This window comes from Gekko japonicus, unplaced genomic scaffold (assembly GCF_001447785.1).
Source record: "Gekko japonicus isolate JY-2015 unplaced genomic scaffold, Gekko_japonicus_V1.1 scaffold148, whole genome shotgun sequence".
Lineage (NCBI taxonomy): Eukaryota > Metazoa > Chordata > Lepidosauria > Squamata > Gekkonidae > Gekko > Gekko japonicus.
Genome location: NW_015170892.1, coordinates 1134720 through 1162216, shown reverse-complemented (window position 1 = coordinate 1162216; position 27497 = coordinate 1134720). Strand labels below are relative to the sequence as shown.

At 40.5% G+C, this 27497-nt stretch overlaps 1 protein-coding gene across 1 annotated transcript in view; it reads left to right on the top strand.

Annotated features, from left to right (window-relative positions):
• ARHGAP10 (Rho GTPase activating protein 10) overlaps window positions 1-27497 on the top strand; it is a 178051-nt gene that overhangs the window by 58411 nt on the left and 92143 nt on the right. The window contains exons 2-11 of the mRNA XM_015418456.1: window positions 784-879; window positions 982-1043; window positions 12834-12905; window positions 14527-14628; window positions 15618-15728; window positions 18027-18131; window positions 21813-21942; window positions 23226-23332; window positions 24109-24203; window positions 25130-25211. Of these exons, the coding sequence (XP_015273942.1) occupies window positions 784-879; window positions 982-1043; window positions 12834-12905; window positions 14527-14628; window positions 15618-15728; window positions 18027-18131; window positions 21813-21942; window positions 23226-23332; window positions 24109-24203; window positions 25130-25211 (962 nt within the window). The remainder of the gene's footprint in view (window positions 1-783; window positions 880-981; window positions 1044-12833; window positions 12906-14526; window positions 14629-15617; window positions 15729-18026; window positions 18132-21812; window positions 21943-23225; window positions 23333-24108; window positions 24204-25129; window positions 25212-27497) is intronic.

Genomic DNA, 27497 nt, shown 5'->3' with positions numbered 1-27497 from the left:
CTATCCCTGTTCGAGGTCACCTCCTGGGCTGATCCATTACAGCATAGCCCACAGCACATTTTACGCAGTATCAATCCCCTATAAAGGATGGGTTAGACTGATGTGAGCCAGGCTTGGGCGGGACAGCACAGTACCCTGTTTTCCCGAAAATAAGACCTACCCCAAAAATAAGCCCTAGCAGGATTTCTATGCATTTGTGGTATAAGCCCTAGTGTGACTTCTTGAGAAAAAATAAATATAAGGCAGTGTCTTATTTTCGGGGAAACACGGTAACTGTCAAGACAAAGTGTCCAAATCTTCTCTGAGTTTCTTGTAACATACTTGCAAAGAAATCCATGAGGATTTCATTAAGAGTAAGAAGGCAAAATTAAATATCTTTGTGCAGTTACTGATCTTCTGAATGTTGTTTTCATATGTGCAGAATCTCACTTAACATTCTGAGTAGGAAAATAAGTTTTGTTTGAAATGATGCTTTAATTGTAATTATGCTAAACATGATCAACAAATTTTATACCAAATCAAATATGAATGAACTATGGCATTATCACTAGTTAAAGGGGATAAAAGTATAGCTGCCTCATGTGACAATGAATGTCCAGTTACTGTATGATGATAAGTAAAATAAAATTCCCTTTATACAATGTTATGACAGAGCTTAATCTTTGTGACATTTATGCCATGTTCCATAAGCCTAGGCCATAAGGAACAACACTTTTACTTAAACTCACGAGTATTGCCGTTGAACTGTTAATGATTCTTGTTTTGATTTTGTGTTTTTAATAGACCTTTCAGCTGCCCAAAGAAAGTTTGCCCACTCACTGAGAGAGTTTAAATTTGAATTTATTGGTGATGCAGAAACAGATGATGAGCGATGTATAGGTATGTGAGTGCAATAGCTATGAATATGTCATATTCATTTAATGTTTTGTTCTTTGCTGTTCTTCATGCTTTGCCACAATCTAATGCTTTTTTCTGTTACAGATGCATCCCTCCATGAATTCTCTAACTTTCTGAAAAATTTAGAAGAACAAAGAGAAATAATGGTAAGGTCTCAGTGTTTTGAGTTAAATGGAAGATTATTTTTAAAAGTACATTGGCAGTCAACTTTGGCTGCTTACCTTTTTGATGAAAATAAACAGCTTTTCATGTAACAGTAGCTCAGACATTACATCCCTACACACTGGCAGCACACCAGCTGCATGTACTGGGAGCATGCAGTCCTGATGACATACCTGATAAGTGCGGTCACCATTTTGTGTAAATTGGGCAATGCATGGATTTTTCCATGCACATACAGCTTCCATGCACGTAGAGCTTCCATTTTGGTTTATGTATGGAAGCTGTATATAGATGGACAATCCACATATTGCACAGTTCACATGCAGTGGTGAAAGAGCATATAGCGAGCCTTGCAGCAGTGGTGACCCCCTGATAGGGCTTCCAGTTTGCACGGGTATAACATCTGAAGATAAAGCACAATACAATGCATTCTCTCTGTTGTTCTGTCCTGTGTTTTTTCCCTTTTAGTTTTTCCTGCTCCAAAAGTTTCTTAGTCATCGAGCTGAACCTTTTGCAAGAAATCTTTTCCCTTTTCTTCTTCCTTAAAATGTATCTACTGATCAGTATCCTTTGAATTTGCTTTTATGTTATTCTCAAAGAGAGAATACAGGCTTGTTTGCTACTTGAGCCATAATGAAACCGAGAAAAAAATGTCCTGGCCCTTTAATAGAGACTTAATGGAACATTATTTACCAGGTGATGTTATTTACTGTCATGGTATAAAGAGCTTCATTTTCCCATTTCCACACATCAGGTTTCTATTAAAGGGACTGGGCATTTTTCTCCAAGCCTCTTGGCAGTCCGACATAGAGGTTAGCATGTACCATCAGTGATGGACGTATAGAAGAATTTGAAACAAGATGGAACACTTTGCCAAAGTCTGCAAGCAGTATCAAAGTGAAAAGAAGAAACTGGGTGTGTTGAACACACATGTTAAAAGAGAAAGAGATTCTGTCTACCCTGAAGAGTGAATGGCACCAAATAGATCAAGCATACATAGCCCAGTAAAGTGAGTTGCCCTTTAAGGCTTTGTTGGGGTGGTGGTGGAATGGACCTGTACATCTAGAGAAGTTCAAGTTTCTGGGGAAGCTTCTGAGGCAGTTGATGTAAATTTGATTATAAAAAATATGTCAAGTGCTAGATGCACTATGTGTTAAGCAACTTCTCATGATCATGCCTTGTAAAAAGTTCTTAGAACCTTGCTACCCTATAGTAATATCATATAACCATTTTAAAAAGGAATTTTCAGTGCTGGTTGTAACCTTACTGAAAGGGGGGAAAGGCTGTCTCCAATCCTTGTAAAAAAAAGTGTTGGCTTATACATTATTTATAGTCTGCCTTTCTCTCAGGAAGGGCACCTGGACATTGAAATGTACAATAGCAAGGCCAGAGGGGTCTTATTATGGCCACAGGTTATTAGTGACATAGAAGTTGTTTTGCAAGGCTTTTGTGCATTGTCTGAAATAGAGGCTCTGTTGGCCTCAACAACCCAAGGAGGTAATTGGAGGACATTTACTGGTACAGACAAAAGTTGGTGGTATGCACAGAAAAAATATGTGATAATTCACAGATGATATAGATTGCTTTCCTAATGAATACAATGGCTTCATGTATTATTGCAAAATCAAATTGATCTTTATGAGTAGAGATGGGCATGAACTGGGGAAATTGAGGTTTGTGAAGGTTCGTGAGGTCACGCAAACTGTGAACCATGAACCTTCCCATTTACCAAACTGGTTCATTTCCTGAGGTTTGTGATGCAGTAGAGTGACCCCACTGTGGGCTAGAGACACCAAAATCGCAGCATATCTCCAGCTGACTCTTCTCTACCTGCCCTTCTAAGTTTTGTGAGGATTGGATTTAGGGGGCTAAGTTACAGCCTCCCAAAGCAGGTGCCCCCAGGTAAGTGCTCTCTGGGGAAATCACAGGTTCAGGAGTGGGTTGAATGGCCCCCCTGCAAGCTAGTAGCTAAGCCCCTCTGCTCAGTGTGAGCAGGACAAGTGGCTCAGAGGCCTGAGTTCACCGGACACCACCCCAGCTGGGGAGAGGTGCTTAGAATTTGAAATAAGTATGAAAAGGAGGAGGGGTTGTTCTGGCAAGACAACCAGCAGTTAAACCCCTCTGCCCAACGTGAGCAGAGAGACAGGTGGCTCAGAGCCCTGAGTCCACTCAATTCCTGGCCAGACAGAGCTAGTAGTCACAGTGGGGGGGGGTTTCCTCAGCTGAGGAACCAATGGAGTTAAGCCCCTCTGCTCAGCATGAGCAGAAGGACAAGTGCCTCAGAGCCTTGAGTAAGCACCAGACACTCCCAACCCCACTGTTCACAGGAATGATTTCCAGTTCCCTTACCTCTCTGCTTCTAACTGCCACGTGGCATGCCTGCTGCCAATGGAGAACAAAGGCTGCATGTGAGCTGGGGCAGGGGCATATATCATTCTGCTCCCACAGAGCAGAATGGGAGCTCTCATATTGGCGGCCAGCACTGCCTGTCGAGCTTTAAAAGGCCACTTTTGTTGTTTCCATGGCTGCAGAAGTCCATTCCCCCTGCCCATTGCTTTGACAATCTTAATTGATTGGCACCAATGTATCTGCCACAGATGCCACCAATATGGACTACCACGAGCTGAACAAATCTCCAAAAACCATGTAATGGGTTGTGGGAGGCTCGTTGGGGGGAGGTCGTATGGACCTTGGCTTGTTAGCCATGACCCAGGTGAATTTAGGGTCATGGGCAGGTTCATGCCCATCCCTGTTCGTGAGACCGAATAGAGCCAAAGTGAATCAAACAGATAGTGTTCTTCAGTTTAATTGCTGTGACTTTCTACAAGAATATGAGTTTCTTCATACAACCTCTAGTCTAGAATTTCATCAGATTGAATAACTTAATTGGAAGAGAAGTGAAAATGGTTCAGAAATTACGGAAGAAGCTTAAGATACAGCATATAGCATTGCTAGTGTCTCTCTGTGGAGCACAGAAAGCTGTTGCTGAAGTTTTTAACTTGAGAAGTTGTTTGAAAAAGGATTTTTCTTATTAGAAGATGAAGAAGTGCAATCAGAAGTGCACTTTACTGGTACAGACAAAAGTTGGTGGTATGCACAGAAAAAATATGTGATAATTCACAGATGATATAGATTGCTTTCCTAATGAATACAATGGCTTCATGTATTATTGCAAAATTGATCTTTATGAGTAGAGATGGCCACGAACTGGGAAAATTGAGGTTTGTGAAGGTTCGTGGGGTCACACAAACTGTGAACCATGAACCTTTCCATTTACCAAACTGGTTCATTTCCTGAGGTTTGTGATGCAGTAGAGTGACCCCACTGTGGGCTAGAGACACCAAAATCGCAGCATATCTCCAGCTGACTCTTCTCTACCTGCCCTTCTAAGTTTTGTGAGGATTGGATTTAGGGGGCTAAGTTACAGCCTCCCAAAGCAGGTGCCCCCAGGTAAGTGCTCTCTGGGGAAATCACAGGTTCAGGAGTGGGTTGAATGGCCCCCCTGCAAGCTAGTAGCTAAGCCCCTCTGCTCAGTGTGAGCAGGACAGGTGGCTCAGAGGCCTGAGTTCACCGGACACCACCCCAGCTGGGGAGAGGTGCTTAGAATTTGAAATAAGTATGAAAAGGAGGAGGGGTTGTTCTGGCAAGACAACCAGCAGTTAAACCCCTCTGCCCAACGTGAGCAGAGAGACAGGTGGCTCAGAGCCCTGAGTCCACTCAATTCCTGGCCAGACAGAGCTAGTAGTCACAGTGGGGGGGGGTTTCCTCAGCTGAGGAACCAATGGAGTTAAGCCCCTCTGCTCAGCATGAGCAGACGGACAAGTGCCTCAGAGCCTTGAGTAAGCACCAGACACTCCCAACCCCACTGTTCACAGGAATGATTTCCAGTTCCCTTACCTCTCTGCTTCTAACTGCCACGTGGCATGCCTGCTGACAATGGAGAACAAAGGCTGCATGTGAGCTGGGGCAGGGGCATATATCATTCTGCTCCCACAGAGCAGAATGGGAGCTCTCATATTGGCGGCCAGCACTGCCTGTCGAGCTTTAAAAGGCCACTTTTGTTCTTTCCATGGCTGCAGAAGTCCATTCCCCCTGCCCGTTGCTTTGACAATCTTAATTGATTGGCACCAATGTATCTGCCACAGATGCCACCAATATGGACTACCACGAGCTGAACAAATCTCCAAAAACCATGTAAAGGGTTGTGGGAGGCTCGTTGGGGGGAGATCGTATGGACCTTGGCTTGCTAGCCATGACCCAGGTGAATTTAGGGTCATGGGCAGGTTCATGCCCATCCCTGTTCGTGAGACCGAATAGACCCAAAGTGAATCAAACAGATAGTGTTCTTCAGTTTAATTGCTGTGACTTTCTACAAGAATATGAGTTTCTTCATACAACCTCTAGTCTAGAATTTCATCAGATTGAATAACTTAATTGGAAGAGAAGTGAAAATGGTTCAGAAATTACGGAAGAAGCTTAAGATACAGCATATAGCATTGCTAGTGTCTCTCTGTGGAGCACAGAAAGCTGTTGCTGAAATTTTTAACTTGAGAAGTTGTTTGAAAAGGATTTTTGTTATTAGAAGATGAAGAAGTGCAATCAGAAGTGCACTTACAAGAACCAGATGTGAAACTCAGACAAAAGGCCTATAATGACAAGGGACCAAGGAAATCAGAACCATTTCAGTCAGATGACCAGGTGCCAATCTACAGAAGTTCAGCATGGATATGGAGAACTGGTGCTATTAAACTGAGGAAGAGGCTCCTTTGTCCTATGTAGTGGCAGTTTCTAATAGCCACTGTGGTCACACAGAAGAAACAGAAGACCAGGGACTGTCTTAGTAATTCTAGGACGTTGGGTAAAAGTCCAGGATGGGGCCTCAGAATCAGTGCCATCCCCACGGGGGGCCAAGCAAGGCTACAGCTGCTACTCGAAGCCCCAGAAACCAGCTGCCCGAGCCCTATATAGGACAGATAAAAGCAGCAACAGGAGCCTACTCTTCTTCTTCCTCTTTATGCCTTTGAGGGAGCATGGCTGTGGGCAGCCAGCCCCTCCAAGCATGGGGACTGGAGCAGCGTCCCCTATTGCCCATTGGCTTAGACTCTGTGGAAGATCTTTTCACTGCAGTGATCACAAGCAAACCCAGGGAACTGCAGCTGCAACAGTTAACTGAGTAATGATTGGCTGGACCAAAAGGCAGATAATAAACTTATATGATGAATAAGTTCTTTGAAAATCTGTGTGGTCTACATAAAGCATTACAGAGATGGACTGTTGAACAATGAGTGAGATTTGTTTGTTTAGATTTATATGGCTGAATATTTGCTTTCTTTCAGCCCAGACTAATGTTCTGTTTTATTTTCATTCGCTACTGGAGTAATCTACATTGAGATAGGTGTTGTTTGCAATCATTTTGTGTTTGGAAAGGAGAAATATAACAGTAGGTTTCCTTTTAGTTTGTGCTGGAATGAGCAGGACATATACTAAAGATTGTGAAGCCAGAGTTCAGTAGGATGACAGTACTGTCTAGTTTAGGCTGCTGAAGCATTTATGTATTGTTCATAGATAACAGTTTCCTGAATCCATAATACTAAGAAGATATTTTCTAGTCACTAGTATTCATGATTAGTCCACTCCGTCTCTTCAGGGCACTTTAAAGTGTTTTCTAATCTTAGAGATGAATCCAGATCATAACGTGTATGCAGATTATTTTTAAAAACGTTGCCAAGAATGAACAAGTTTATATTTTCTTTTTGCTGGAAGGTTGAAAGAGTGTAGAAAAAATATAATTCTTTGTTTCCGGGTACAATAGCAAATATTTTGACATTTTTATGATCTTATTTCTGGCATATAGAAGAAAATGAGCATAAATTTATCCCCTCTCTTGTTGAATGTTTTCATAGTGCCAACATTCCACAGATGTTCCATTGAAACCCATGGAATGTCAGGATATATAGTGCCCACAATATTTGGCTCCAGGCCAAAGCTATAAAAACTGTTCTATGATGTTGTGTTTTGTAAGTTCAAATTTCAGTCTTCCCAAAGGAGCTCCTCCCACTCATCTCCCATCCATAAAAATAAAATTGATGCAGTTCCCTGGGTTTGCTTGTGATCACTCTCCCATCCATAAAAATAAAATTGATGCTGAACCTTGGGTTTATCTCTCCAGCTCTGTACCCATTGATGATGTGCTGCTAAGTATTCTGTACCATAATATCACAGAATTAGTATAAAATTTGGGGCAGCAAATGTTTGCTAATGCTGCTGTAATGTAAGGTTGCCTTAAAATTGCTACTAGTAAAATGCTTCGAAAAACTGACATATATGTTGCCTACTTGTTTTATTGTTTTGCAGTGTAGTTATAGTAGACACAGACATAACAGTATGTTTTGCTAATGAAACTTGCTGTTAGCGTTCTTTGACAGGAGATGGCGGAATCTCTCATGTCTTCACCCCTCAACAGCAAGTTAATTCACGAACAATTATTTTCATTTTTCTTTTTTCTGTGTGGGTTCAAGGGAGTCATCATTTACTACCTGCCTCTGTTGTGTTTAGTAAAGTTGTCAACCAGCCTATTCAAAAAAGGGCATCCAGGCATATAAATGGCCATTCAGTGAGTAACTCAGATTTCATAGCTAACTATATGTAGACAGTGGTTGAATAAGACCTGTTTCCTTCAGTGATATTTTAGTAACATTTCAATGGTATTTACAAATTTTAAAATTGCCAGGGTTTTTTTTGCCATTCTGTTTGATTAGTTGAATACATGCTGAACAATTAATAACATTTAAGAAATGTTTCATTTGCTGGTTTCGTATCTTCTAGTGGGTTATAAAAAAGGATTAGTATGTTTTTGAACAAAAAAGGGGTCTTAGTTTAGAATTGTCCACATTATTATTGGATAACTCAAGAAACAGTACATTTCCATAACTGACATTTCCATAACATGTCCCCAAGGCAAATATCAAGAGGGCTATTCTTTGCCCCTTGAGGGACATTTTTTTAGTTGAATCCAAAAAGTGAAGTTCTGCTAGTTGTGCAATACAGAAGCATTTCTTCGTTTGCTTAATAGAATGCAATCATTCTAAGTAGACAACCTTTTAATTTTTAAAGTGCTTTAGAATATTTTTCTCCGTTAATGAAATTGACTAGAAATCTTCTGTATTTTTGTACTATTACAGAATAGTCAGTAATTTAACATCCTCTTTTGGTGCTGCAAGGACACAAAATCCAAGTCAACTATGTCAGTTGTGAGATACTTTCCTCTTCTGAATCTCTTCATTCTCTCTTTTACAGTGTATGTAAAGGAGAATGCAGGCTAGATTTGCACATGCATCCATGCTTATTATATATTTATGGTTTGCATATGCCCCCTGATTCTAAATATGAACTAAATTAACAAGTAACATGGGGTGTTACTGCTTAAAGAAACTGGCCTACTGGTTAAATAAACTGAGAGTCAGCATGGTGTGGTGGTTAAGAGCAACAGACTCTAATCTGGAGAACCCACTCCTCCACATGAAACCTGGTGGGTGATCTTGGGTCAGTCACAGTTCTCTCAGAACTCTCTGAGCCCCACCTGCTTCACAAGGTGCCTGTTGCGGGAAGAGGATGGGAATGTGATTGTAAGCCACTTTGAGACTCCTTAAGGTAGAGGAAAGTGGGTATAAAAACCTTCTCTTCTTCTTCCTCATAAAGAGACTAGTTTAATTTACCTTGGTTTGGGAATTTTATTAACCTTTATCAGATAAGTTCAGAGGTTGCAAAGCTCAGGTCTCCCAAAGTTATGTCCCATATGCTGTCTGAGAGAAAGAACAACTTCTATCAAAACAAGCCTTTCTAACAGTCAATGTCCTGGGTTTGGACAAAAGTAGATGAAATGTCAAGAAAGCACTAAAAGACACTTCATAAAGCAGAGGTGATTTTCAACAATAATGACAGTGACAATGTAATTAAACACATTATTTTTTCATTCATTTTTAATTTTTTAATTTTTATTTTATTGGTCTTGTATTCCGCCCTCCCCGCAAGCAGGCTCAGGGCTGGTTCCATCACTCTGAGTACAGTACACAATACAATTAAAAACAACAATATAAAACAACATACTCATAAAATGCCATGTATAATTTAGCCAGATATCTCAGGAGTCAGTGGTTCTTGTATAGCTATTCAGATCGGGGCCACTGATAGAAGATCAACGGGGGGGGGGGCAGAATGAACGTCCGCTGCCTCAGTCAAAAGCTTGGTGGAAGAGCTCATCTTACAGGCCCTGTGGAGTTGTAAAAAATCCTGCAGGGCCCTGATCTCATACAGGAACTTATTCCATTAAGTCGGGGCCAGGGCCTAGAAGGCCCTGGGGCCAGGGACTACCAGAAGATGTTTGTTGGTAGACCTCAGTTCATATGGAGAGAGGCAGTCCCAAAGGTATGCTGGCCCCTGACCATATAAGGCTTTAAAGGTAAGCACCATAACCTTGAAATGGATCTGCTATTCGATAGGCAGCTAGTGCAGTTTGCGCAGCACTGGGTTAATGCGAGCCTGCACAGGCGTCGCTGTCAACACCCGTGCTGCTGCATTCTGCACTAGGTGCAACTTTTGGAGCTGAGTCAAGGGTAGCTCCAAGTAGAGATAGTTACAATACAGTCTGGAAGTGACCATTGCATGGGTCACTGTAGCCAGGTCATGGGGGGCGAGATAAGGGGCCAACCGCCTGATCTGTCACAGATGGAAAAAGGCAGACCTGGCAGTCATGGTGACCTGGGCCTCCATAGAAAGGGAGGCATCCAGGAACACCCTCAGACTCTTCACCCTCAGCGTTAGCGTCAGTGGATCTCCATTGAAGGTTGGGAGTCTGATTCCTGACTCAATCCCCTGCGACTCAGGTATAGGACTTCCATCTTGGATGGATTTAACTTCAGTCGGCTCTGTCATAACCATCCATCCACAGCCTTTAATGCCCTATTCAGATCTCTTGGGGCTGTGTCCAGGCGGCTGTCCATCAGTAGGTAGAGCTGGGTGTCATCCACATACTAGTGACATCCCAGCCCATATCTCCAGATAATTTTCCCATCTGCTCTCTACTCCCTCTGAGTAACCATCATCAAGGAGGAAAGGAAAGTGGTTATAATGGCTGGGAAATGCCAATTATCCCCTCCTAAACTTCCATCCTGCATCTCCAGATAATATGGGCAAGGGGGTGCATATAGATGTTAAAGAGCATAGGGGAGAGAATTGCTCCCTGTGGCACACCACATTCCAGTGGGTGTTGTTAGGATAACTCTCCCCCAAATGCCACCCTCTGTCCCTGACCTTGGAGAAAGGAGGTCAGCCACTGCAAGGCAAGCCCTTGTATCCCCCGTCAGGGAGGCGGTGGGTTAACACATCATGGACAACCATGTTGAATGCTGCTGACAGATCAAGAAGTATCAGCAGCACCGATCCACCTCGACCAAATATCTCCAGAGATCATCTACCAGGGCAACCAGCACTGTCTCTGTCCCATGGTCAGGACAAAAACAGGACTGGAAGGGGTCCAGGACAATGACATTCTTGTTTTTATATATAATAGGTTTATATATCTATAATTCACAGTGGGGGTAGAGAGAAAATTAAAACAATTCAGTGTTTGTAGGAACGTAAGTTTTGTGCTTGAATAAATTATACATTAAATTTGCTTGCATGTAATGTGTATTTGTACCTTTTTATTAAAAAACCAAAACTTTCCTAACTAAAGGTCAGCTGGTCCTTTGCCAGTGAAATGAGTGCAAAATGTTCTTTCAGAGTGGAACACAGAGTAGTAAGTGGGTCGTGGGAGACAGTTCAAAGAATGTCTTTTGGATGACAACTGTGTTCATGATCCTAATGTTTACTTTGAAAATGAAATGAGCTCCAGGCAGTACAGTTTTTCATATATGGGAAAATACTGAAAGCACTGAGAATGCACTATAAATCCCACATGTTTTCCTTCCATTGTAGCATATAGAAGCAAATTTAGGTGTCTGATTGATTCGTAAAGGATATGCATTTTTTGTGTGTGTGTGTGTAATATATATGACTTCCTAGGTGCTTCTGAATTTTAAATTATACAGTCAGCACTTGATTATTTTGTATAAAATTCCTTAATCTTATGTAGATATAGAACTTGTATGTACACTAACAAGTGAACATAGATGAGCATAGTGTTTAGGGTTTTCCCCCCTTGTTTGGGCTGTAGTAATTCAGATTGTGTTAAATTTAGCTGGCACCTAAGGGTAGCATAAGCCCGTAATTATGCTGTTCCCATTCTTTTCATGTAGTTTACATGAAGGAAGCTCCCAAGGGATTATGATTTAAGACTATAAAAGGAAAGGAATGATTTTTATAACTGTAACTGCTCTTGAGTTTGTATTGGTGTTAAAGGGCTTGTGCTTTGTTTCCACTTGTTAATGTTTATTTAACTTCAGCTGTTGATTAATAACAAAAGAGCTCTTCTTCAAAATATTAAACCACTTTTAACACAAACAACTAATGTTGTGTCATATATCTAATTCTTAAAATGGCACCACTCTCTGGATCAAAAAAATCCCCAACATGGGGACCAAATAAGAATAGGAGAGAGGTGTCTGCAAACCTGGGCAACCAGAAACATATACACATGTATTGAATTAACTCTTCCTTCCCCTTGAGATGAAGGAAATAATACTGCTGGGGAAGGCAGGTGTATGCTTGGGAAGATGCAACTGGGAGGTGGTGGTGGGGAGGCAATAAGAGCGAAAGAGCCTGTGATGGGAGCATTGTGGGGAATGGGTGACTGGGAACAAGAGGGAATGAAGCTGAAGCCAAATGGGACGGGGGCGGTTTTCTTTTCCTCTGTGAGACCAAGTGGCTCCTCTGCTTTGTTTTTAATGGTTGTGTTTTAATGGTTTTGTTTTGTTATCTTAGTTGTGAGCTGCCTCAGCAGGACACTGGAGAGGCAGCATATACAGTTTCTAAATAAATAAATAATTACGTAGCCATTAATATGAGTTGACTGGGAGATCGAACTGCTGTACAATTGTAATGCCTTTCCAGGAAGCTGGTTTTAATGCAATGAATACACATGTTTGTGGAGGATCTTTGTACCTTTCTCTAAGTAAGCCCCTCTGATTCAAGGCTATCATATTTTTTCAGCAGAAATATTATGAACATTTGATAAAGAATAAACTTTAAAAAAATAATAATCTCTCTTTAGTTCTATTCAGTTATTATACACTGATTTTGACAGGATGAGATTATTTACAGGGCATTTCCCCCCTATTTTATAATGAACACGGACACAGTTTCCATTAAATCCATCCACATGTGTTTGTCACCTCCTTTTTGTTTATTAAAAATATCTTATCCCAGTTTTTTTAGTATGTTCAAAGTATCTTATCTCTTGTAAAAATAATAAAATAAAAAGTATCAAAATGTTAAAATGCTACTGAATATTTATTATTATTAAAACCCACTAATAAGAAAGGAGTCTGTTAGAAAATTAGTAATAGACAATCAATATAAGCAGTCAGTCAAACTGAATTTCACTGGCTCGCAGTTAGGAGACAGGCCAAGAAAGAAGCTTAACAAAACAGAATAAAATGAGATGATTAAATCTATTTTTACTAATAAGAACAACAACAGAGGTGTAGTCCTGAGAAAAAAGTTGGCCTGTACTTTGAACATAACTGTTTGCTTTTGGTGTAATTGTTCAGCTGCTTAACCCCATCTGTTAAAGTATTAAGTACATATTGTAAGCTATTTTTCTTCTTTCTTGGAAGGCACTTAGTGTTACTGAAACTCTTATCAAACCTCTGGAAAGGTTCAGAAAAGAGCAGCTTGGAGCTGCCAAGGTTTGTTGATAATTTCTTGATCTTTGTTTTTACTTTCTTTTTCTGTTCAGGTTGAAGTTGAGCACATTTGACTAGTGGTAGCTCATGTAATGGTTTGCTAATGCCTAGCTACTGAATGAAAAGCAGACCCTGATGTTAGCAAATGATGCCGCCATCAGTTCCCAATGCTAAGTGCTGCACTCAATAGCCCTGTACTTGCTTGGTGCCCTGATTCTCGTTGCCACATTCTGACACCCTTCAGCCATTCCCTATTTTGCAATGCTCAGTGGCAGAAATTCTCTTGACAAACCAGCGCATGAGCTGCCCTGTGTTTGATGTGGAGCAGATTTATAGTGTTGGGTCTTTTTGCAGATTTATTTCATAAAAAAAATCTTTAGTCAGTGCCATAAAGAAATTGGTGTTCATCTCTGATGTTGAGCACTAATTATTATCTACATGAGGCATGGCTAGTAGGCTAGATATATTACATGTGTTTCTGAAGGATAGACAGACTCTCCTGTTACTTGTATTTTGTTAGCTTAAATGAGAACATACCAGAGCTGCAACATTTAGTTTATTGATAATTTAGATGAAGTAAAAAGGGTCCCTAATTAATTTGGTCTAGTTTTTTTAAAAGTATATTTTTAATACAGTACTTGCATGTTTATAGGTGGTAGATGCCACCTTAGGGAAGCATTCTTCCTCTTACTCACAGGATGATATGTTTTCTGAGGGGGATAGCTGCTGTGGTAGAGACTTGTAACATCTTTGTAAAAAGTGTTTTTTCCCCCAACTGCTGTTTTATTTGTGTGTGTGTGTGTTTATGTTATATATATGATAACTTACATGACTAAAGCTAAAGTTTCTTTAATTCAGAGCGCTGGGTTGGTTCCGGTAGTTTCTTCTGATAATTCCTTTTCTGTCAGAGAAAAAGGCTTAGCTTCAGGGAATCACCTATTTCTACTTATTACAGAAGGGAGTCACTGGGTTGAATCTAGACTCTATTTACCAGTGGCAGAATGGAAGTGTCCTCCCCCCCCAAAACCCCCCCCCCCAAACTGCAGCCTACGGATCTCCATGAAAAGCTGCTCCTGGGGGTGAGGAACCTGAGGACTGTCTTGAGGAGGGTCTGCAGCAGAAAGGAGGTGGATTCAGTGGAAATTGACAGTTTTGTCTGGATCCCCAACCCTTTTAGACAAATTCTCAAAATACACCTGAACAAAAGAAACATGAGCTTTCCCACGTAGATAGTTAATGGAATCTGAAATTTCAGATCTTCTGGATTGGCAACAACATCATATTATGAGAACATCTCCTTTTTTATTTAGTTTTACTCCTTATTCTTGCTTGATCGTGCAGCATGAGTGTTTTCTTGGGATTGTTTCAGATGTTCTCTGATGTGATCATGTACGTCTTAAACCATAAGTATATATGCATGACCAATTATATGCTTATGGTTTTTAAAAATCAATTAGGATACTCTGGGACAAAAGGATAGCTTCAAGTTTCATTTTCAAAATGTAAAATTGACAGCTTCGATTTAAGAAAAATAACCATGGTTACATAATGTTAATAAAAGCAAACCTGTCATTTTGTGGTCACCATTGAAATGTTATCACTTTTTTAAAAATTGCATCTGTAGGAAGAAAAGAAGAAGTATGATAAAGAAACAGAGAAGAACTACAGTTTGCTAGACAAGCATTTAAATATGTCAGCGAAGAAGAAAGAAACACAGCTATTGGAGGTATTGTCTCTATTGTCTTGTCGAAGATGTTTACCCTTTGAAGGCAAAAAGTGTAAACATTACTTCAGTAATACGTTTTCTTTTGAAACTTGAATGCCGGCAGCCAGGCTTTCTTGTTTTGGTTAAAAAAAAAATTTTTTTTTTAAATAAGATTTTAAAATAAAGAAGAATAAAGAAGTTTGAATAGCTGGAAAGTGATGCTGCCTATGTAATATTTTTTGCTTCATATATCATAAATATGATGAGCTCCCAGTTAAGATTATGCTAAAGCTGCATATGTTAATAAATTATTATTATTTTGCATAGTCTTAATGCTAGATATTACAGGAGCTGATTTTTCTCATGCTACCAGAGTTGTTCCGTGAAGTAGAAGCTGAGCTCTTGTACCCCCCACTATAGTTTCTTTTGAGAATTGTTGTCTCTTAACCTTTAGCGCTTATATCACTAGGATGCAACAGTATGTATTTTCCGGTTAAGGGGGAATGTAGTTGAATTTATAAGGTAATGGTAACTTCCCACACATTAATTATCTATTGTCTGATGTATTTATTAAATAAATATTTCAGTATCCGTGAAAAACATGATTGCTGTAATTAATGTAATAACTGATACAGAATGAATTCGGCAATACAGGTAGAATTTTATCTTTTGGCATTTGAAAAAAAATTAAATTTGTGTCACAGTCCCACAGAATGTTAGGTGAAAGAATGTAAGAGGTGCTCTGCTAGATCAGACTAGTGGTCCATCTAATCCAATATCCTGCTTCACTCAGTGGCTAACCAGTTGCCTTGTAGGGCCAAGAAGCGGGATATAGAGGCCAAGGCCGTCCCCTGATGCTGCCTCTTAGCACTGCTATCCAGAGGTTTATCGCCTCTGAATATGGAGGCCTCTTTTCATTATCTTGACCTAGAAGCTTGAGTTCACTGAAATCAATTGGCTTAATTGGCATAGGACATATAAAATCTTAAAGCAGACTTTTTTTAATGCAGGCAGACAATCAAGTGGAACAAAATCGAAAGCATTTTTATGAGCTGTCTCTTGAATATGTGTGTAAGCTGCAAGAGATACAGGAACGAAAGAAATTTGAATTTGTAGAACCTGTAAGTACCTTGTTGTAAAAATCTTCTATACCAAAAAGCATTTTGAAAGAGGGAGAATGCAATAATAACTAGCAGAGAGTGAAAAAGACATTTGACTAAGCAGAATTCAGGACAAGGCCCTTCACTTCCATATTCTAAATAATTTTATTTCATCTTCTCAGTGCAGTGTTTTTCAAATGCAAATGGAGTAGGTGAAAGCAGTGGAGAAAGAATTCCCTCATTTGTTCACTGAGCTGTGTGGGAGCCACTGCTCCAAAGTGATATTCCACATGGCTGCAATGGGTGTATGAAGAAATAAATAGCTGTGTTTCTGGCTCTCCCATTGGCTGTGCTGTGTGCTCCATCAGCCATTGGCCCATCAACTGCCACTCAAGAGTACTTGCATGCCATTGGCTGGGTGTTGGGTCTGCTCCTCTCCCCTGCCTGGACACTCTTCCGTGACAGAATAAACTGCCAAAACGGCTGTCTCACCTGACATAGATGCTTCTCCTGCTTAGCTCCTCCATGGCTGGCTGGCTGGCTACTGAGGTGGGCCAGGGGCCATCAAACTATTCTCTTCAACCTCCTGGTGTGTGGCTGACTATCCCCCAGAGTTGCCAAGTTCAAGGTGGGACCTGGAGCTCTCCTGCTGTTACAATTGATCTCCAGATGACAGAGATCGGTTCCCCTGGAGAAAATGGCTGCTTTGGAGGGTAGACCCTAGGCATTATACCCTGCTGAGTCCTTCCCCTCCCCAAACCTGCCGTCTACAGGATCCAACCCTCAAATCTCCAGGTATTTCCCTACTCAGAGCTGGCAACCCTCCTTCCCCCTCAGTGGCTGTTGCTAGGCAACCAGGCTTGGTTCTGTCAGTAAAAAGTTAGGGGGAGGAGGCCTTTTCCAGGCCTTTGTGGGGAACTCATAGGGGCCGGTCCTGACTAGAGTTGCCAGCTGCAGGTTGGGACATTCCTGGAGATTTTATGGTGGAGTCTATGGAAGCCAGAGTTTAGGGAGGGGAGAGGCCTTGGCTGAACAGAATGCCATAGAGTCCACCCTCCAAAGAAGTTATTTTTACTCAGAATTACAACTGGTCTCCAGATGGCAGAGATCAGTTCCCCTGGAGAAAATGGTGGACTCTGTGTCATTATTCCCTGTTGAGGGGAGAGGCCTAAGCTGAACAGAATGCCATAGAGTCTACCCTCCAAAGCAGTTATTTTCACTCAGAATTGCAAGTGGTCTCCAGATGGCACAGATCAGTTCCCCTGGAGAAAATGGTGTCATTATACCCTGTTGAGGTGGCCACCCTATGACTGCCAGTGTGATGTAACAGTTAGCACTTCAGAGCAGGGTCTTCCAGACCCAGGTTCTTGCTGTGGAAGCTGAATGGATGATTTCAGACCAGTCACAGACTTGCAGCCTAACCTACCTAACAGGGTTGTTATGCAGATCAAAAGGGGGAGAGGAGAATGATGAGAAATGCTATGGTCCCCACTGCAGAGAAAGACTGTACTTTTCCTCCTGGGGAACCATTGTTGCCGATCTCCAGGTGAGGGCTGGAGATCACTCAGAATTACAACTGGTCTCCAGATGGCAGAGATCAGTTCCCCTGGAGAAAACAATAAACTCTGTGTTATTATACCCTGCTGAGGTCGCCACAGCAAATTGACACTGACTGCTCAAGGCCAGGGCACCTGCCTAGAGCCTCTTTCTAGAGCTCTTTGTATTTATTTCCACAATGGACCTTATTCCTAATTATATATAATTCCTTTATTTATACATTTGGGTTCAGCTTCCTTTTTGGCATCTTTTTAAAAAGTAGTCTTTTTTCTTCAAGGCATTCAGTTGTTCTCTGTATTTTATAGTGGAAGAGATCTATATGAGTTTTTCTAAGATTAAATCATTTATTACTTTATTGCTTTTAAACACTGCTGTACTGGCCAAGGGAAGAAACAATTCTTTATCATTTGTAAAGGCCCTAATCTGGTAGCCCAGGCTAGCCTGATTTTTTCCAATCTCGGAAGCTCAGCAGGGTTGGCCCTGGCTAGTATTTGGATGGGAGACTGCCAAGGAATACTGGGTCATGATGTGGAGGTAGGCAGTGATAAAACCTCCTCTAAATGTCGTTTGCCTCGAAAACCCCACGGATTCGCCATGAATCAGCTATGACGTGACAGCACTTTCCACTCTTCCTTAAACACTGCAGCCTTGGCTGGAAAGATGAGGCGTGTGTATGTGTGTGTGTTGAAAGGAGAGGAGTAGGAAATCTGCCGCTGATTTGGCACTTTTGCTAAAAAAAAAGTTCTTCTTGTTGTATTTCAGGTCCTGTCATTTTTTCAGGGCATGTTCACTTTCTACCATCAAGGCTACGAGCTTGCCAAAGATTTTAACCATTACAAAATGGCTTTGCAGATCAATATCCAGAATGTAAGTGAAGGTACTCTTTTTAAAAAATTGAAGATTTTATTTGTAATTAAAATAAGCTTCTTGTTTGTGCTGCTGTATTTACTTAAAAGGAAGACAATTTTTAACTTCTTTTTGCTTTCTACAAAAAGGGAGGGGGGCCCATCTTCCACTGCTTGATAGTGCTGTGCTGAGGCAGTAGGGGCTTGACGTGAAAGGTACATGTGGAGAGTGTTGGAGGGAAAGTGCAGCTCACTCACCAGCAGAGAGAAGCAGCAATGAAAGCGATACAATCTCTGACCAAAAAAAAGCCTTTTTTTTTGCTGTTTTGAGTTTCAAGACTTGCTGGCTTTGGAAACTGCAGTTCCTGGCCTGGCAAATAGTATGAAGTCCTAGGAACAGTGGGGTTCCTGCCACTTTTTACTGTGTTTCTGCTTAAGAATTTTACTCCATACTGCCTTTTGTTTCTTCCCTTGTGCTTCAGGTAGGAGTTTCCAAGTGCTTCAGCTTTTTTCCCCCTCCTTTCAAAAGAGAGCAGCCCCCCCCCCCAGCCTGCAGGACTTTCAGCAGTTTAGGACATTAGGCTATAGCTATTATGGGTTTGTGGACATTTTAGACAGGGAAGAATTAAGATGTCCCTGCTGGATTGGGGATATAACATAGTCTCTTGTAAAAGTGTAACTTCCTAGTTTACAGAAAACATTGGTGGGGGGAGCAGTTTAACAAGTGTATTGCCAAGGAGAATTGCATTCTTCTAAGTCCACTGGTTTCAGTGTAATTCTGTTAAGGATTGCATTGCCAGTTGGTCAGTCCTTATTTCAGCCTTTGCCTAATAGTTTGGCTCTTGTGGTAAAAAAAAAAGCCAGTTTTGCTTTTTTAAATTTGAAATAGTGTCATACAAAACTATGAAGAGTTACAATTCAAAGAAGTGTAAAAAGTGAAAATAATTATTTTATTCTGTAATATATTATATATTGATTACTATGTAATGAAAACTTTGTTTATACTTCTGGCTTTTTGAGGGAGAGGCCATTTTAAATTCAGGAATGTCTGCTTTTATGTATAAGTCTCTTTCTTTGGGGAGGGGTCATCTTACATTTAGGGCCATCTTCCTTTTGAATAAATACAGTATTTCATCTTGGTGTTTGTGACACTTTAAGGAACATATTGCCATCTTCAGGCTAGCAGAGTGTATGGCTTGTTGAGCCTAATCTCCATAGCCAAATGCAGCACTTCTGCCCCCTATTGTGCATTCTGCCATAGAAGAAAATACTTTTCCTTTGTATCTTACACAATCATAATGAGAACCACTGCATGCAATAATTGATATCCTTATGCTTATGGAAACCCATGTTGTGGGAAGAATTCTGCATGCAACTGTAGTTTATGTAAATGCATACTCAGAAGACATTGCATAAATGTAAGTTCACTCTTTTGTCTATTTTAAAATTTTGTTTATGTTAAAAAAGCTGCAATTCCTTGTGAAATATGCACTGGCTGTAGTGTTTCTAGAACTGATTATTATTTTTGGTAACTAAAAGTATGGTTTTGGTCATCTTTTGTGAAGACTGGCTAATGATGTGTATTTGTGTGCTGTGCTGCTGCACATATGTACAATGTGCATTATAAAGCACTGATTAAAAGTTCTTGAATTGGACCAGCCATAGATATCTGTATCCAGTGAATATCCAATCCAGCCTTAAAATAACATCTTGGTATTTAGATAGCTATTGTAAATTGTTCTGACACCAGGATCTTAATTCAGTAGAGGTCAGTAGGAAGTGAAGCTGTTATCAGTTGCATGGATTGCAGATATCTCTAAAACACAGAACAGGGTAAACAAATACCATAACCATTTACTGGCAGTTACAGAGAACAAAATTGGAAAAGGAATATTGCCATAATTTATAGCTTTATTTTCAAGAACTCTTAAGAAATGGTACAGTACTATTCAAGAATGTTTTGTTTATGCTATAAGAATATATTGTCACATAATAGATGGTGACTATTGGTGAGTGAGATAATGATTTAAATATTACAGTTACATGTGCTAGCTCGTGAAGACATTGGGACTGGCTTGTATCCTACCACTCAGCTATGTATGGGGAACCTTCCTCCTGAAGAGGAGGCCCTCCCTCCACACTTACCTGAGTAATAATAATTAATTATTGTATGGCCTTGTGTGTAGTGTAGCCAGGAGATTATAAGATTCTAGCTCTTTTAGCATTATACACCACTAGGTGGTGAACTGGACTTGTTCTAAGGCTAGAGACATTTCAGAGGTGGTTTGCCATTGCATGCCTCTGCATCATGTCCCTGGTATTCCTTGGAGGTCGCGCATCCAAATATTAGCCAGGGCCGACCCTGTTTAGCTTCTGAGATTTGACTAGATCAGGTTAGCCTGGGCTATCCAGGTCAGGGCTACTTAGCTGAGTAGAGTGGCAGGACAGGATGCAAACTGTTGTATACATTGATTAACTTGTCTTTTCACTTGTCAGTTCATTTTTCATTATTGTGTATTCATTAGATCATTGGATTTTGTTGATTTATCGCTTTAGAATTAGTTGGAATTTCCAGTGGTTCATTGATTAACAGACTATTTTTTATAAGTGGCTATCTGGATGGTGTCAAAGAGTTCTATTGCCTGGTAAAGGTTAATCTGTCTGTCTGTCTATCTATCTATCATCGTGACTGTAGGGAGTTTAAACTGTTTCTCTGATTAAAGGAAACTTAACCAGACTCTAGATTTTTCTGGCCTTTACAATCCAGTGAGCTGACCTATTTGATTCTTTTACAGCAAAGAAATCCTCTCAGTCTCTTCCAAGGCTTTCTCTTTAATCCAGGCATCTTTCCTGTCTAGAGAGAGAGAGAGTATATGAGCAATCTGAATCAGTTTCTGAAAGGGGTTATTGATTATTCTGTCACCTGTTTTTTCCCTGCATCAGGCTACTGGGGTTTTTTGTGTCCTCCTGTTGTTTCAGTTAACTTTCTTGCGGTTCCAGGTCGTATTTGGGATGGGGAGGCTTGGCCAGCCTTACACTGGCCCGTTCAAAATGACCACTCACACACAGTTTCTTTGGAAATTAGGTGGATAAAATTGGCCACAGCTTTATTGATTACAGCTGTTACAGCATGGGTCCACCAGATCCTACCCGTCGGCTGACCCTTCTGCCAGCCGAGGTATCCGTTACCCAGCCAGCCGGCATTGGTAGAGCCTGCAGGATGGCAGGTTGTTGGGGTTCACCTGGACGCCTGCCACCTGGTGGTGAGGGCCATTGCTGTTAGTCTCTGCGCTTGCCTCTTCCTTTCAGCCCTCACGCCAAGACCCTTACAGGGGTCCCTCTTCCCGTGGATACCCCGCTGCTCATCGGTTGGCCCAGGGAGGGCGGGGAGGCGCCTATCTTCCCGCCACACACCTGGCTCCACCCTCCCTGAGCCGACGACCGGCCGGCCTCCTCCTTCCCTGCCCGGCCTTGCAAATGGCAGGTCTTGCCTACCCGGGCCCTTTCTGCTTTTTGCAACTAAGGTTACTACAGTTTTAAGCTTCTCAAGCTTATAAAAATGACCTGAAATCCCTAATTTGCCATTAGACATGTCAAATGCTAAGAAGAGTTTCAATCATCCTCATGTTGTTTTCTTATGTTATGGAGTACTCTCTTTACTGTTTTCAGGCATAAAAAGGTTTTACTGTTTTCTCTTACTTAGACAAGAAATTGTTTTGAAGGAACAAGGTCAGAAGTGGAAGAGCTCATGAACAAAATCAGACGAAATCCCCAGGAACATAAAAGAGCTAATCAGTTTACGATGGAAGGCTACCTTTATGTGCAGGAGAAAAGTAAGATACTAGTTTACTTCCATGAAAAGAGCTTTCAAACGTAAGTTCAGAGATTGCACAGGATGACCCAGACATTTATCAGACTTGGGAAAAACACATTGAAGAACTTCGAGAAACACTGAAATAGTTAAACCAAAGCAAGATTTCTTTAGGAAAATATACATTCAGACATGTAAAAATAAAAACCAAACAGCATTCCACCCCATACAGTAACTTTACTTAGATGTTAAATGAAAAACTATTTAAAGTTATAGATCTGCTTCATCCACTCTTTCAGGGCACAGAGTCTCCTCTGTGACCCAACTGGAAGAATGTAGTTTTTTCATTGCATAGCATGGGCATGAAACTGGTCTGTTGGATATGCAAAACTTCCTTTGTGTAATGTGCTGGGGACAAGTTATGACCTCAACCTAAAGATTGAAGTAATAATGCACAAATGTCAAGGGAAAATTCCCTGTTATGTTAATGTAATCAGGACTTTTATTGTAAGTGTTAGACAAAATTAGCTTAAGACAATGGCGATCACTCAATCACACATCAAATATTTAAATAGAAATTAATAATTTGCAAAGTGTGGAAACTCACCAAGACAGCTTGTAAACCTAAACAGAAATGACAGTAAATTTTAGACAGTTATGAATTTGAACTTTGCACATTCAGTTATAGTTCTGAGCTTTAGAACAGTAGCAATATTCAGATGTAAGAGCAAATCATGGTTTGTATTTACAGGGAGAGGCCTGGAAGGTCTTGGCTTTGAACCCCCTCCCCCTCCACATCCACCTTGGTTGTGGGTTAAGGAATTCAGGTCTGACAAGCTGTGATTTGTTCTCTTGCTTGCAAGCCAGGATTTCAAACCAGGATGTAATCTTAGTTTAGAATCTGGTTTGTAGGCAACCCTTCTAGTTTGATTCCCTCCAGTTTGTACAGAAACAACCTGTGGCTGTTGGGAATATTAATCTTTCTGAGCTGCATGCAAGGGGAAGATGTGTGTGGGAACCTGTGTATTTCCAAGATATGTTCCAATAATTGCAAATTACAATTCGTCATTTTGTCAGAATACAGACAGTGCTTGCATGGTCTATTTCTTCTCCATTATCCATTGTCCTTGCTGATTTCCTTCCCCAAAAGTAAATACTTAATCTGAATGCTCGATAACATTTTCCAGAGAACTTTACAACAAAATGCAAAAGAGTCTGCAAACTAAAGTCAGCAGAGGACTTTGGAAAATGGAGATATATGTAGTTATACATTGCAGATAATTCTAAAACTTGTTGTTGTTGAAGGACCTGCCCCATTTGGTTCCAGCTGGGTAAAACATTACTGCATGTACAAGAAGGAGACCAAAAAGTTCACTATGATACCATTTGAGCACAGGTCAAGTGGGAAAATTGTAAGTACATTTCACATTTCATTGCACTTCATGCCTTGTATCTAAATGAGAGTATGAAAGATAAGGTGCCCCCTGTATCTCTTCTCTGGGCAATTCAGTTTTTGTTTTAAGTATAATAGGCTGAAATAATGGAATGGTAGATAAGAACTGTGGAAAGTTTAAGGGGGTGTTGTAGAGAACAGATCACACTACCCCAAAATGTCCTTTTTATCTCTAGTATTTCTTTAACACCAGTGAGATTTAAAGTTTAGTTTAAGAATAACTAGCTGGTAAGGCGCATTCGCTAGAAGAGTTTTATAATATCTGAAACTTGGAATAAATTGCAAAGTGTGCAATTTATTCCAACAGAACAGAAGGCTTTTTAAGGACTCCATGAGCACCTTACATTGTCTTTGCATTCCCCCCTTTCCCCCACCACAGTGCTGCATGACAGGTTATTAATAACAAAGAAGCATCTGTAGGAAAAAACACTGCCCTTCCATTTACATTGCCTTCTGATTCCATCAGCCTATCCCTCTGTTTTTCAATTCTTTCTAAATGCTTGCAATACTTGTAAGAAATGCTCAAAGCCTATAAAAGACATGACAGGTCTTTTCTGTGTTTCACATTCATGGCTGTACTTTTAAACGACAGAGTGAATGTGCTGCAATACTAGTGGGTGAATACTGTTGAATGGGTTTGTATGGACAGTTTTAATAATAATAATTCTTCATTTACAACTTGGTTTTTGTAGATTATAATATTCTCTCTTCTGTTTCAACACAAATATTTTTCAGGGCGAGGTGGAAGTTTTTCTCCTAAAATACTGTACCAAAAGGAATACTGATACCATAGATAGGCGGTTCTGTTTTGACATAGAAGTATTAGACAGGTAAGTTGGCAGGTAAATATTATGTTTCATGTAAGACATGTAACACATTTCTCATTTAAGATTTTAAAATATTTAAAATAGTAAATGCTTTCTATTTGGAAGTGATAAGTGATTTCAAAAGAGAAATGTTTTAACTTTCAAGGCTAAGAAGGATGGAATTCATATGCTGGGTTCATTGGGTGTATTTGGTGTTTGAAATCACATGGAATCATAATCTAAATTAAACCATGCTACTTATGGGTATTTGTGTGTCACCTGGATAGACACAAACTTTTTGATAAGCAAGATTTTCATGAGATTTAGAACATATATTAGGTTAAAAAAAGTAGCTCAATGTCCAAAAAAGAGTTGACTGCTTATGCTGTAATTTAAATTGATAAAGAATGTCTTAGAAACCGTTTGGGTACACCTGCTATCTGTATTGTGCCCTATCTGCTCTTTTCTATGGCGCAGAAGTCCTTGCTGGCACATTGTTACTTTAACACACTCTGCTAACCACTTAGTTCAAATGTTTATCCTTCCCAAACCAGAGGTTGTGAGTTTTTGAACTGTGTAGCTGAGTGGTGCCAGTGGCCTCCTTTACTTGTGTTTGCTTTGTAGAGGATCAGGCAGGTTCTTTGCTGAGGTCACCCTGAGCCTAGCGCAAACACAACCAGAAATATTATATGAAAGAGAATCTGTAACCTTGTGTTTCCACTCCCTGTTCCCCAACCCTCTTTAGACTGTCCTGTGTATCTCCCATTTTTAATGCTTTCTAAAATATCTAGCAAGGAAATATATTGTGTCGACTTCAAAGACATTTGCATTTGTTAGTGTATCAAATATTTACTCATGGCTATTTTTCCTATGATGAGATAGTTGGTTAGTGATTATTAATGCTCATCAATGGTTAAAAATAACTCCCCCCATTCTTTGTGGTTTTGTAGATCAGTTATGCCTGTGACTGTACAAGCATGCTCAGAAGAGGACAGAAATATGTGGCTGGAAGCTTTAGATGGAAAAGAAGCAGTAAGAATAGAATTATGTTATTATACAAAAACACTATGATCTACATTAACATTTACTTCTTTCTTTTCTGGTGGTTTTTTCCCATTTCAATTTATGTCTTTTTTTTACACCAGAGCGACCAAAAACTTGATTACCTATTGCCATTATAGTAGTTGTTAACAGAATTATTTTTAAGTGTAAATAACTTTTTAAGGTAACTAGTTTATGTTAATTTGCATGCAGATCAAAATTAAAATAAAGTAGGTAGTAATTCCAGAATATTATATTCCATTGTTTATATAGCAGTTTGTACTGAGTAAACAGAATTAAGCAGAATCACAATAATGGTAGTGAACTTGGGTCCAGTCTTCCGACACACCATCTCTGGTGGGATAACACAATCCTGACAACAGTGTAACACACAGCAAGCAAAGCAAACAATCCACCCCCCCCCAAACAAAACAAAAAAAGCCCAACCCAAAACCTGGCCAGCCAGTAGCTACACATTGTTATATCATTTTCTTTGTTTCTTTCCCTCTCCCTCTCCTAAGATGCGCACTGAAGGGACAGTAAAAATAAAACACCCATTAGGGTGTCTGGCAAAGTTAATTTGGTGTAAAATCCCCTTGCCCTATTGGGTGATCAGACAGAAGCTGAATGTGAGAAAAATTTATTCAATGTGTCATCCCAGATTTTTTTTTAAAGTTTCTGCTTGACCTAACTGAGGGGATAGTAACACTGAAACAGAGCAGCAGACAATTGCAACAGAAAATACCAGGACCAAAAGCTGTCCTTAAAGATGAACATATTTTGGGAAAGGAGAGTTTCCTGGCAGCCAAGAAGAACCTAGCAGTGAGGAGAAGGACAGAACTGGAATAGGGATCTCCTACTGTTACCACACTTGCTCCCTTTCAGATGTGTCGACACCTGTGGACTCACTAACTTGGGTTTGGGACATTCACCCAGAGCCAGCTCGGGAGAATTAAACTCAGTGTCAGAAGGAAACCTCTTCCCGCTTCCGCAGCCTGGCTAGATTGGAAAACTGTCACATCCACCAATTAAGGGGGATCAGAACGTGTGATTTAAGGATCTTTACCTAGATAATGGGAAATCAAGCTCAAAGCACCTCAAACAGGCTACCACTTTCCACAAAACAACTCGATCTTTTCTAAAGCAAGGCTTAGAATTTATTGAGGGAAATACAGGTGTACAGGAAGAGAAAAGGTACTCGAGTGTAAGAACAGTGCACTTGTGTTCAGAGGGGCAAGTATATGAAGAGTTACATGAGAGAAGAGAAAGAAAAACAGCGACAAGCCTCTGGCTGAGTGGGAATTCTGCACCTGGCAATGGCCACAAGGGAAAAGTGAGAAAGGAAAGGATTTAAAGAAGGGGAAAGAAAAATTTTAAGAGAAAATGAGTGAACTGTCTGCTGAGTTGGGTAGAGTACATTGTCTGTGTAGATGATCCAGAGATTCAGGGTAGGGGACTTTAGACAGGGCTTCCAAAGGTCCCAAGGAGATGGTTCCAGAAGGCAAAGTGGGCAGCCTCTGAGCCAGCAGAGGGATGAGACTGCACAATTTTGTCCAGCAGAATAGTGACAGTTATAGGGGCCAGCACAATAGAATATCAAATAAATATTTGTTAAGTCCAGGAATTCAAGGAGGGGCATCAGGATAAGGATCTGTGGGTTTTCTGACTTTGGTTGAATTAGGAAGGGGGGGGGGGCTTCCCAGAAAGATAACAAAAGGTGATTGCGTCCGGGCAGGATGGACAACACGGCTGGCAGGGTGAAGGCTTCACCCACACTAGAGTCAGGTTGGGAGGAGACATTCAGACAAGGTCAGTAAAAGTAATTAAGCTCACCAGGTTGCTTGATAGTAATTAGATTTTATACTCAGGAAGACTTGTCCTTGCTAATGAAATTACATTGATGCATCTAGGTGGGTGCCTGACTTTGCAAGCCCCAATGCAATGGGTAGGTATGCAGATGTCCCATCAGTGAATCAGTCTCTCACCCAAAATATTAGCCACTCATTTAGCATAGCCTGAGGGGAGTGCCTTGGCCTCACTTTCTTCAAAGCAAGGCATTGCTATCTCTCAAAAGGAATTAAGCCAAGATGGAGACAGAGCAGACAGCACACATCTTGGAAGGGGACCTTGGTAATAACAGGTAGGTGAGAGGAGAGTCAAATAAGAGGATGCACATTATATAGAGATATTTCGTGACTTCAAATATCTGTTTGCTGTCTAGTTACTGACCAGTAATTGAAAGTCTTTCTGGTTCTTTTGGTGAACTTTCTGTTAGAT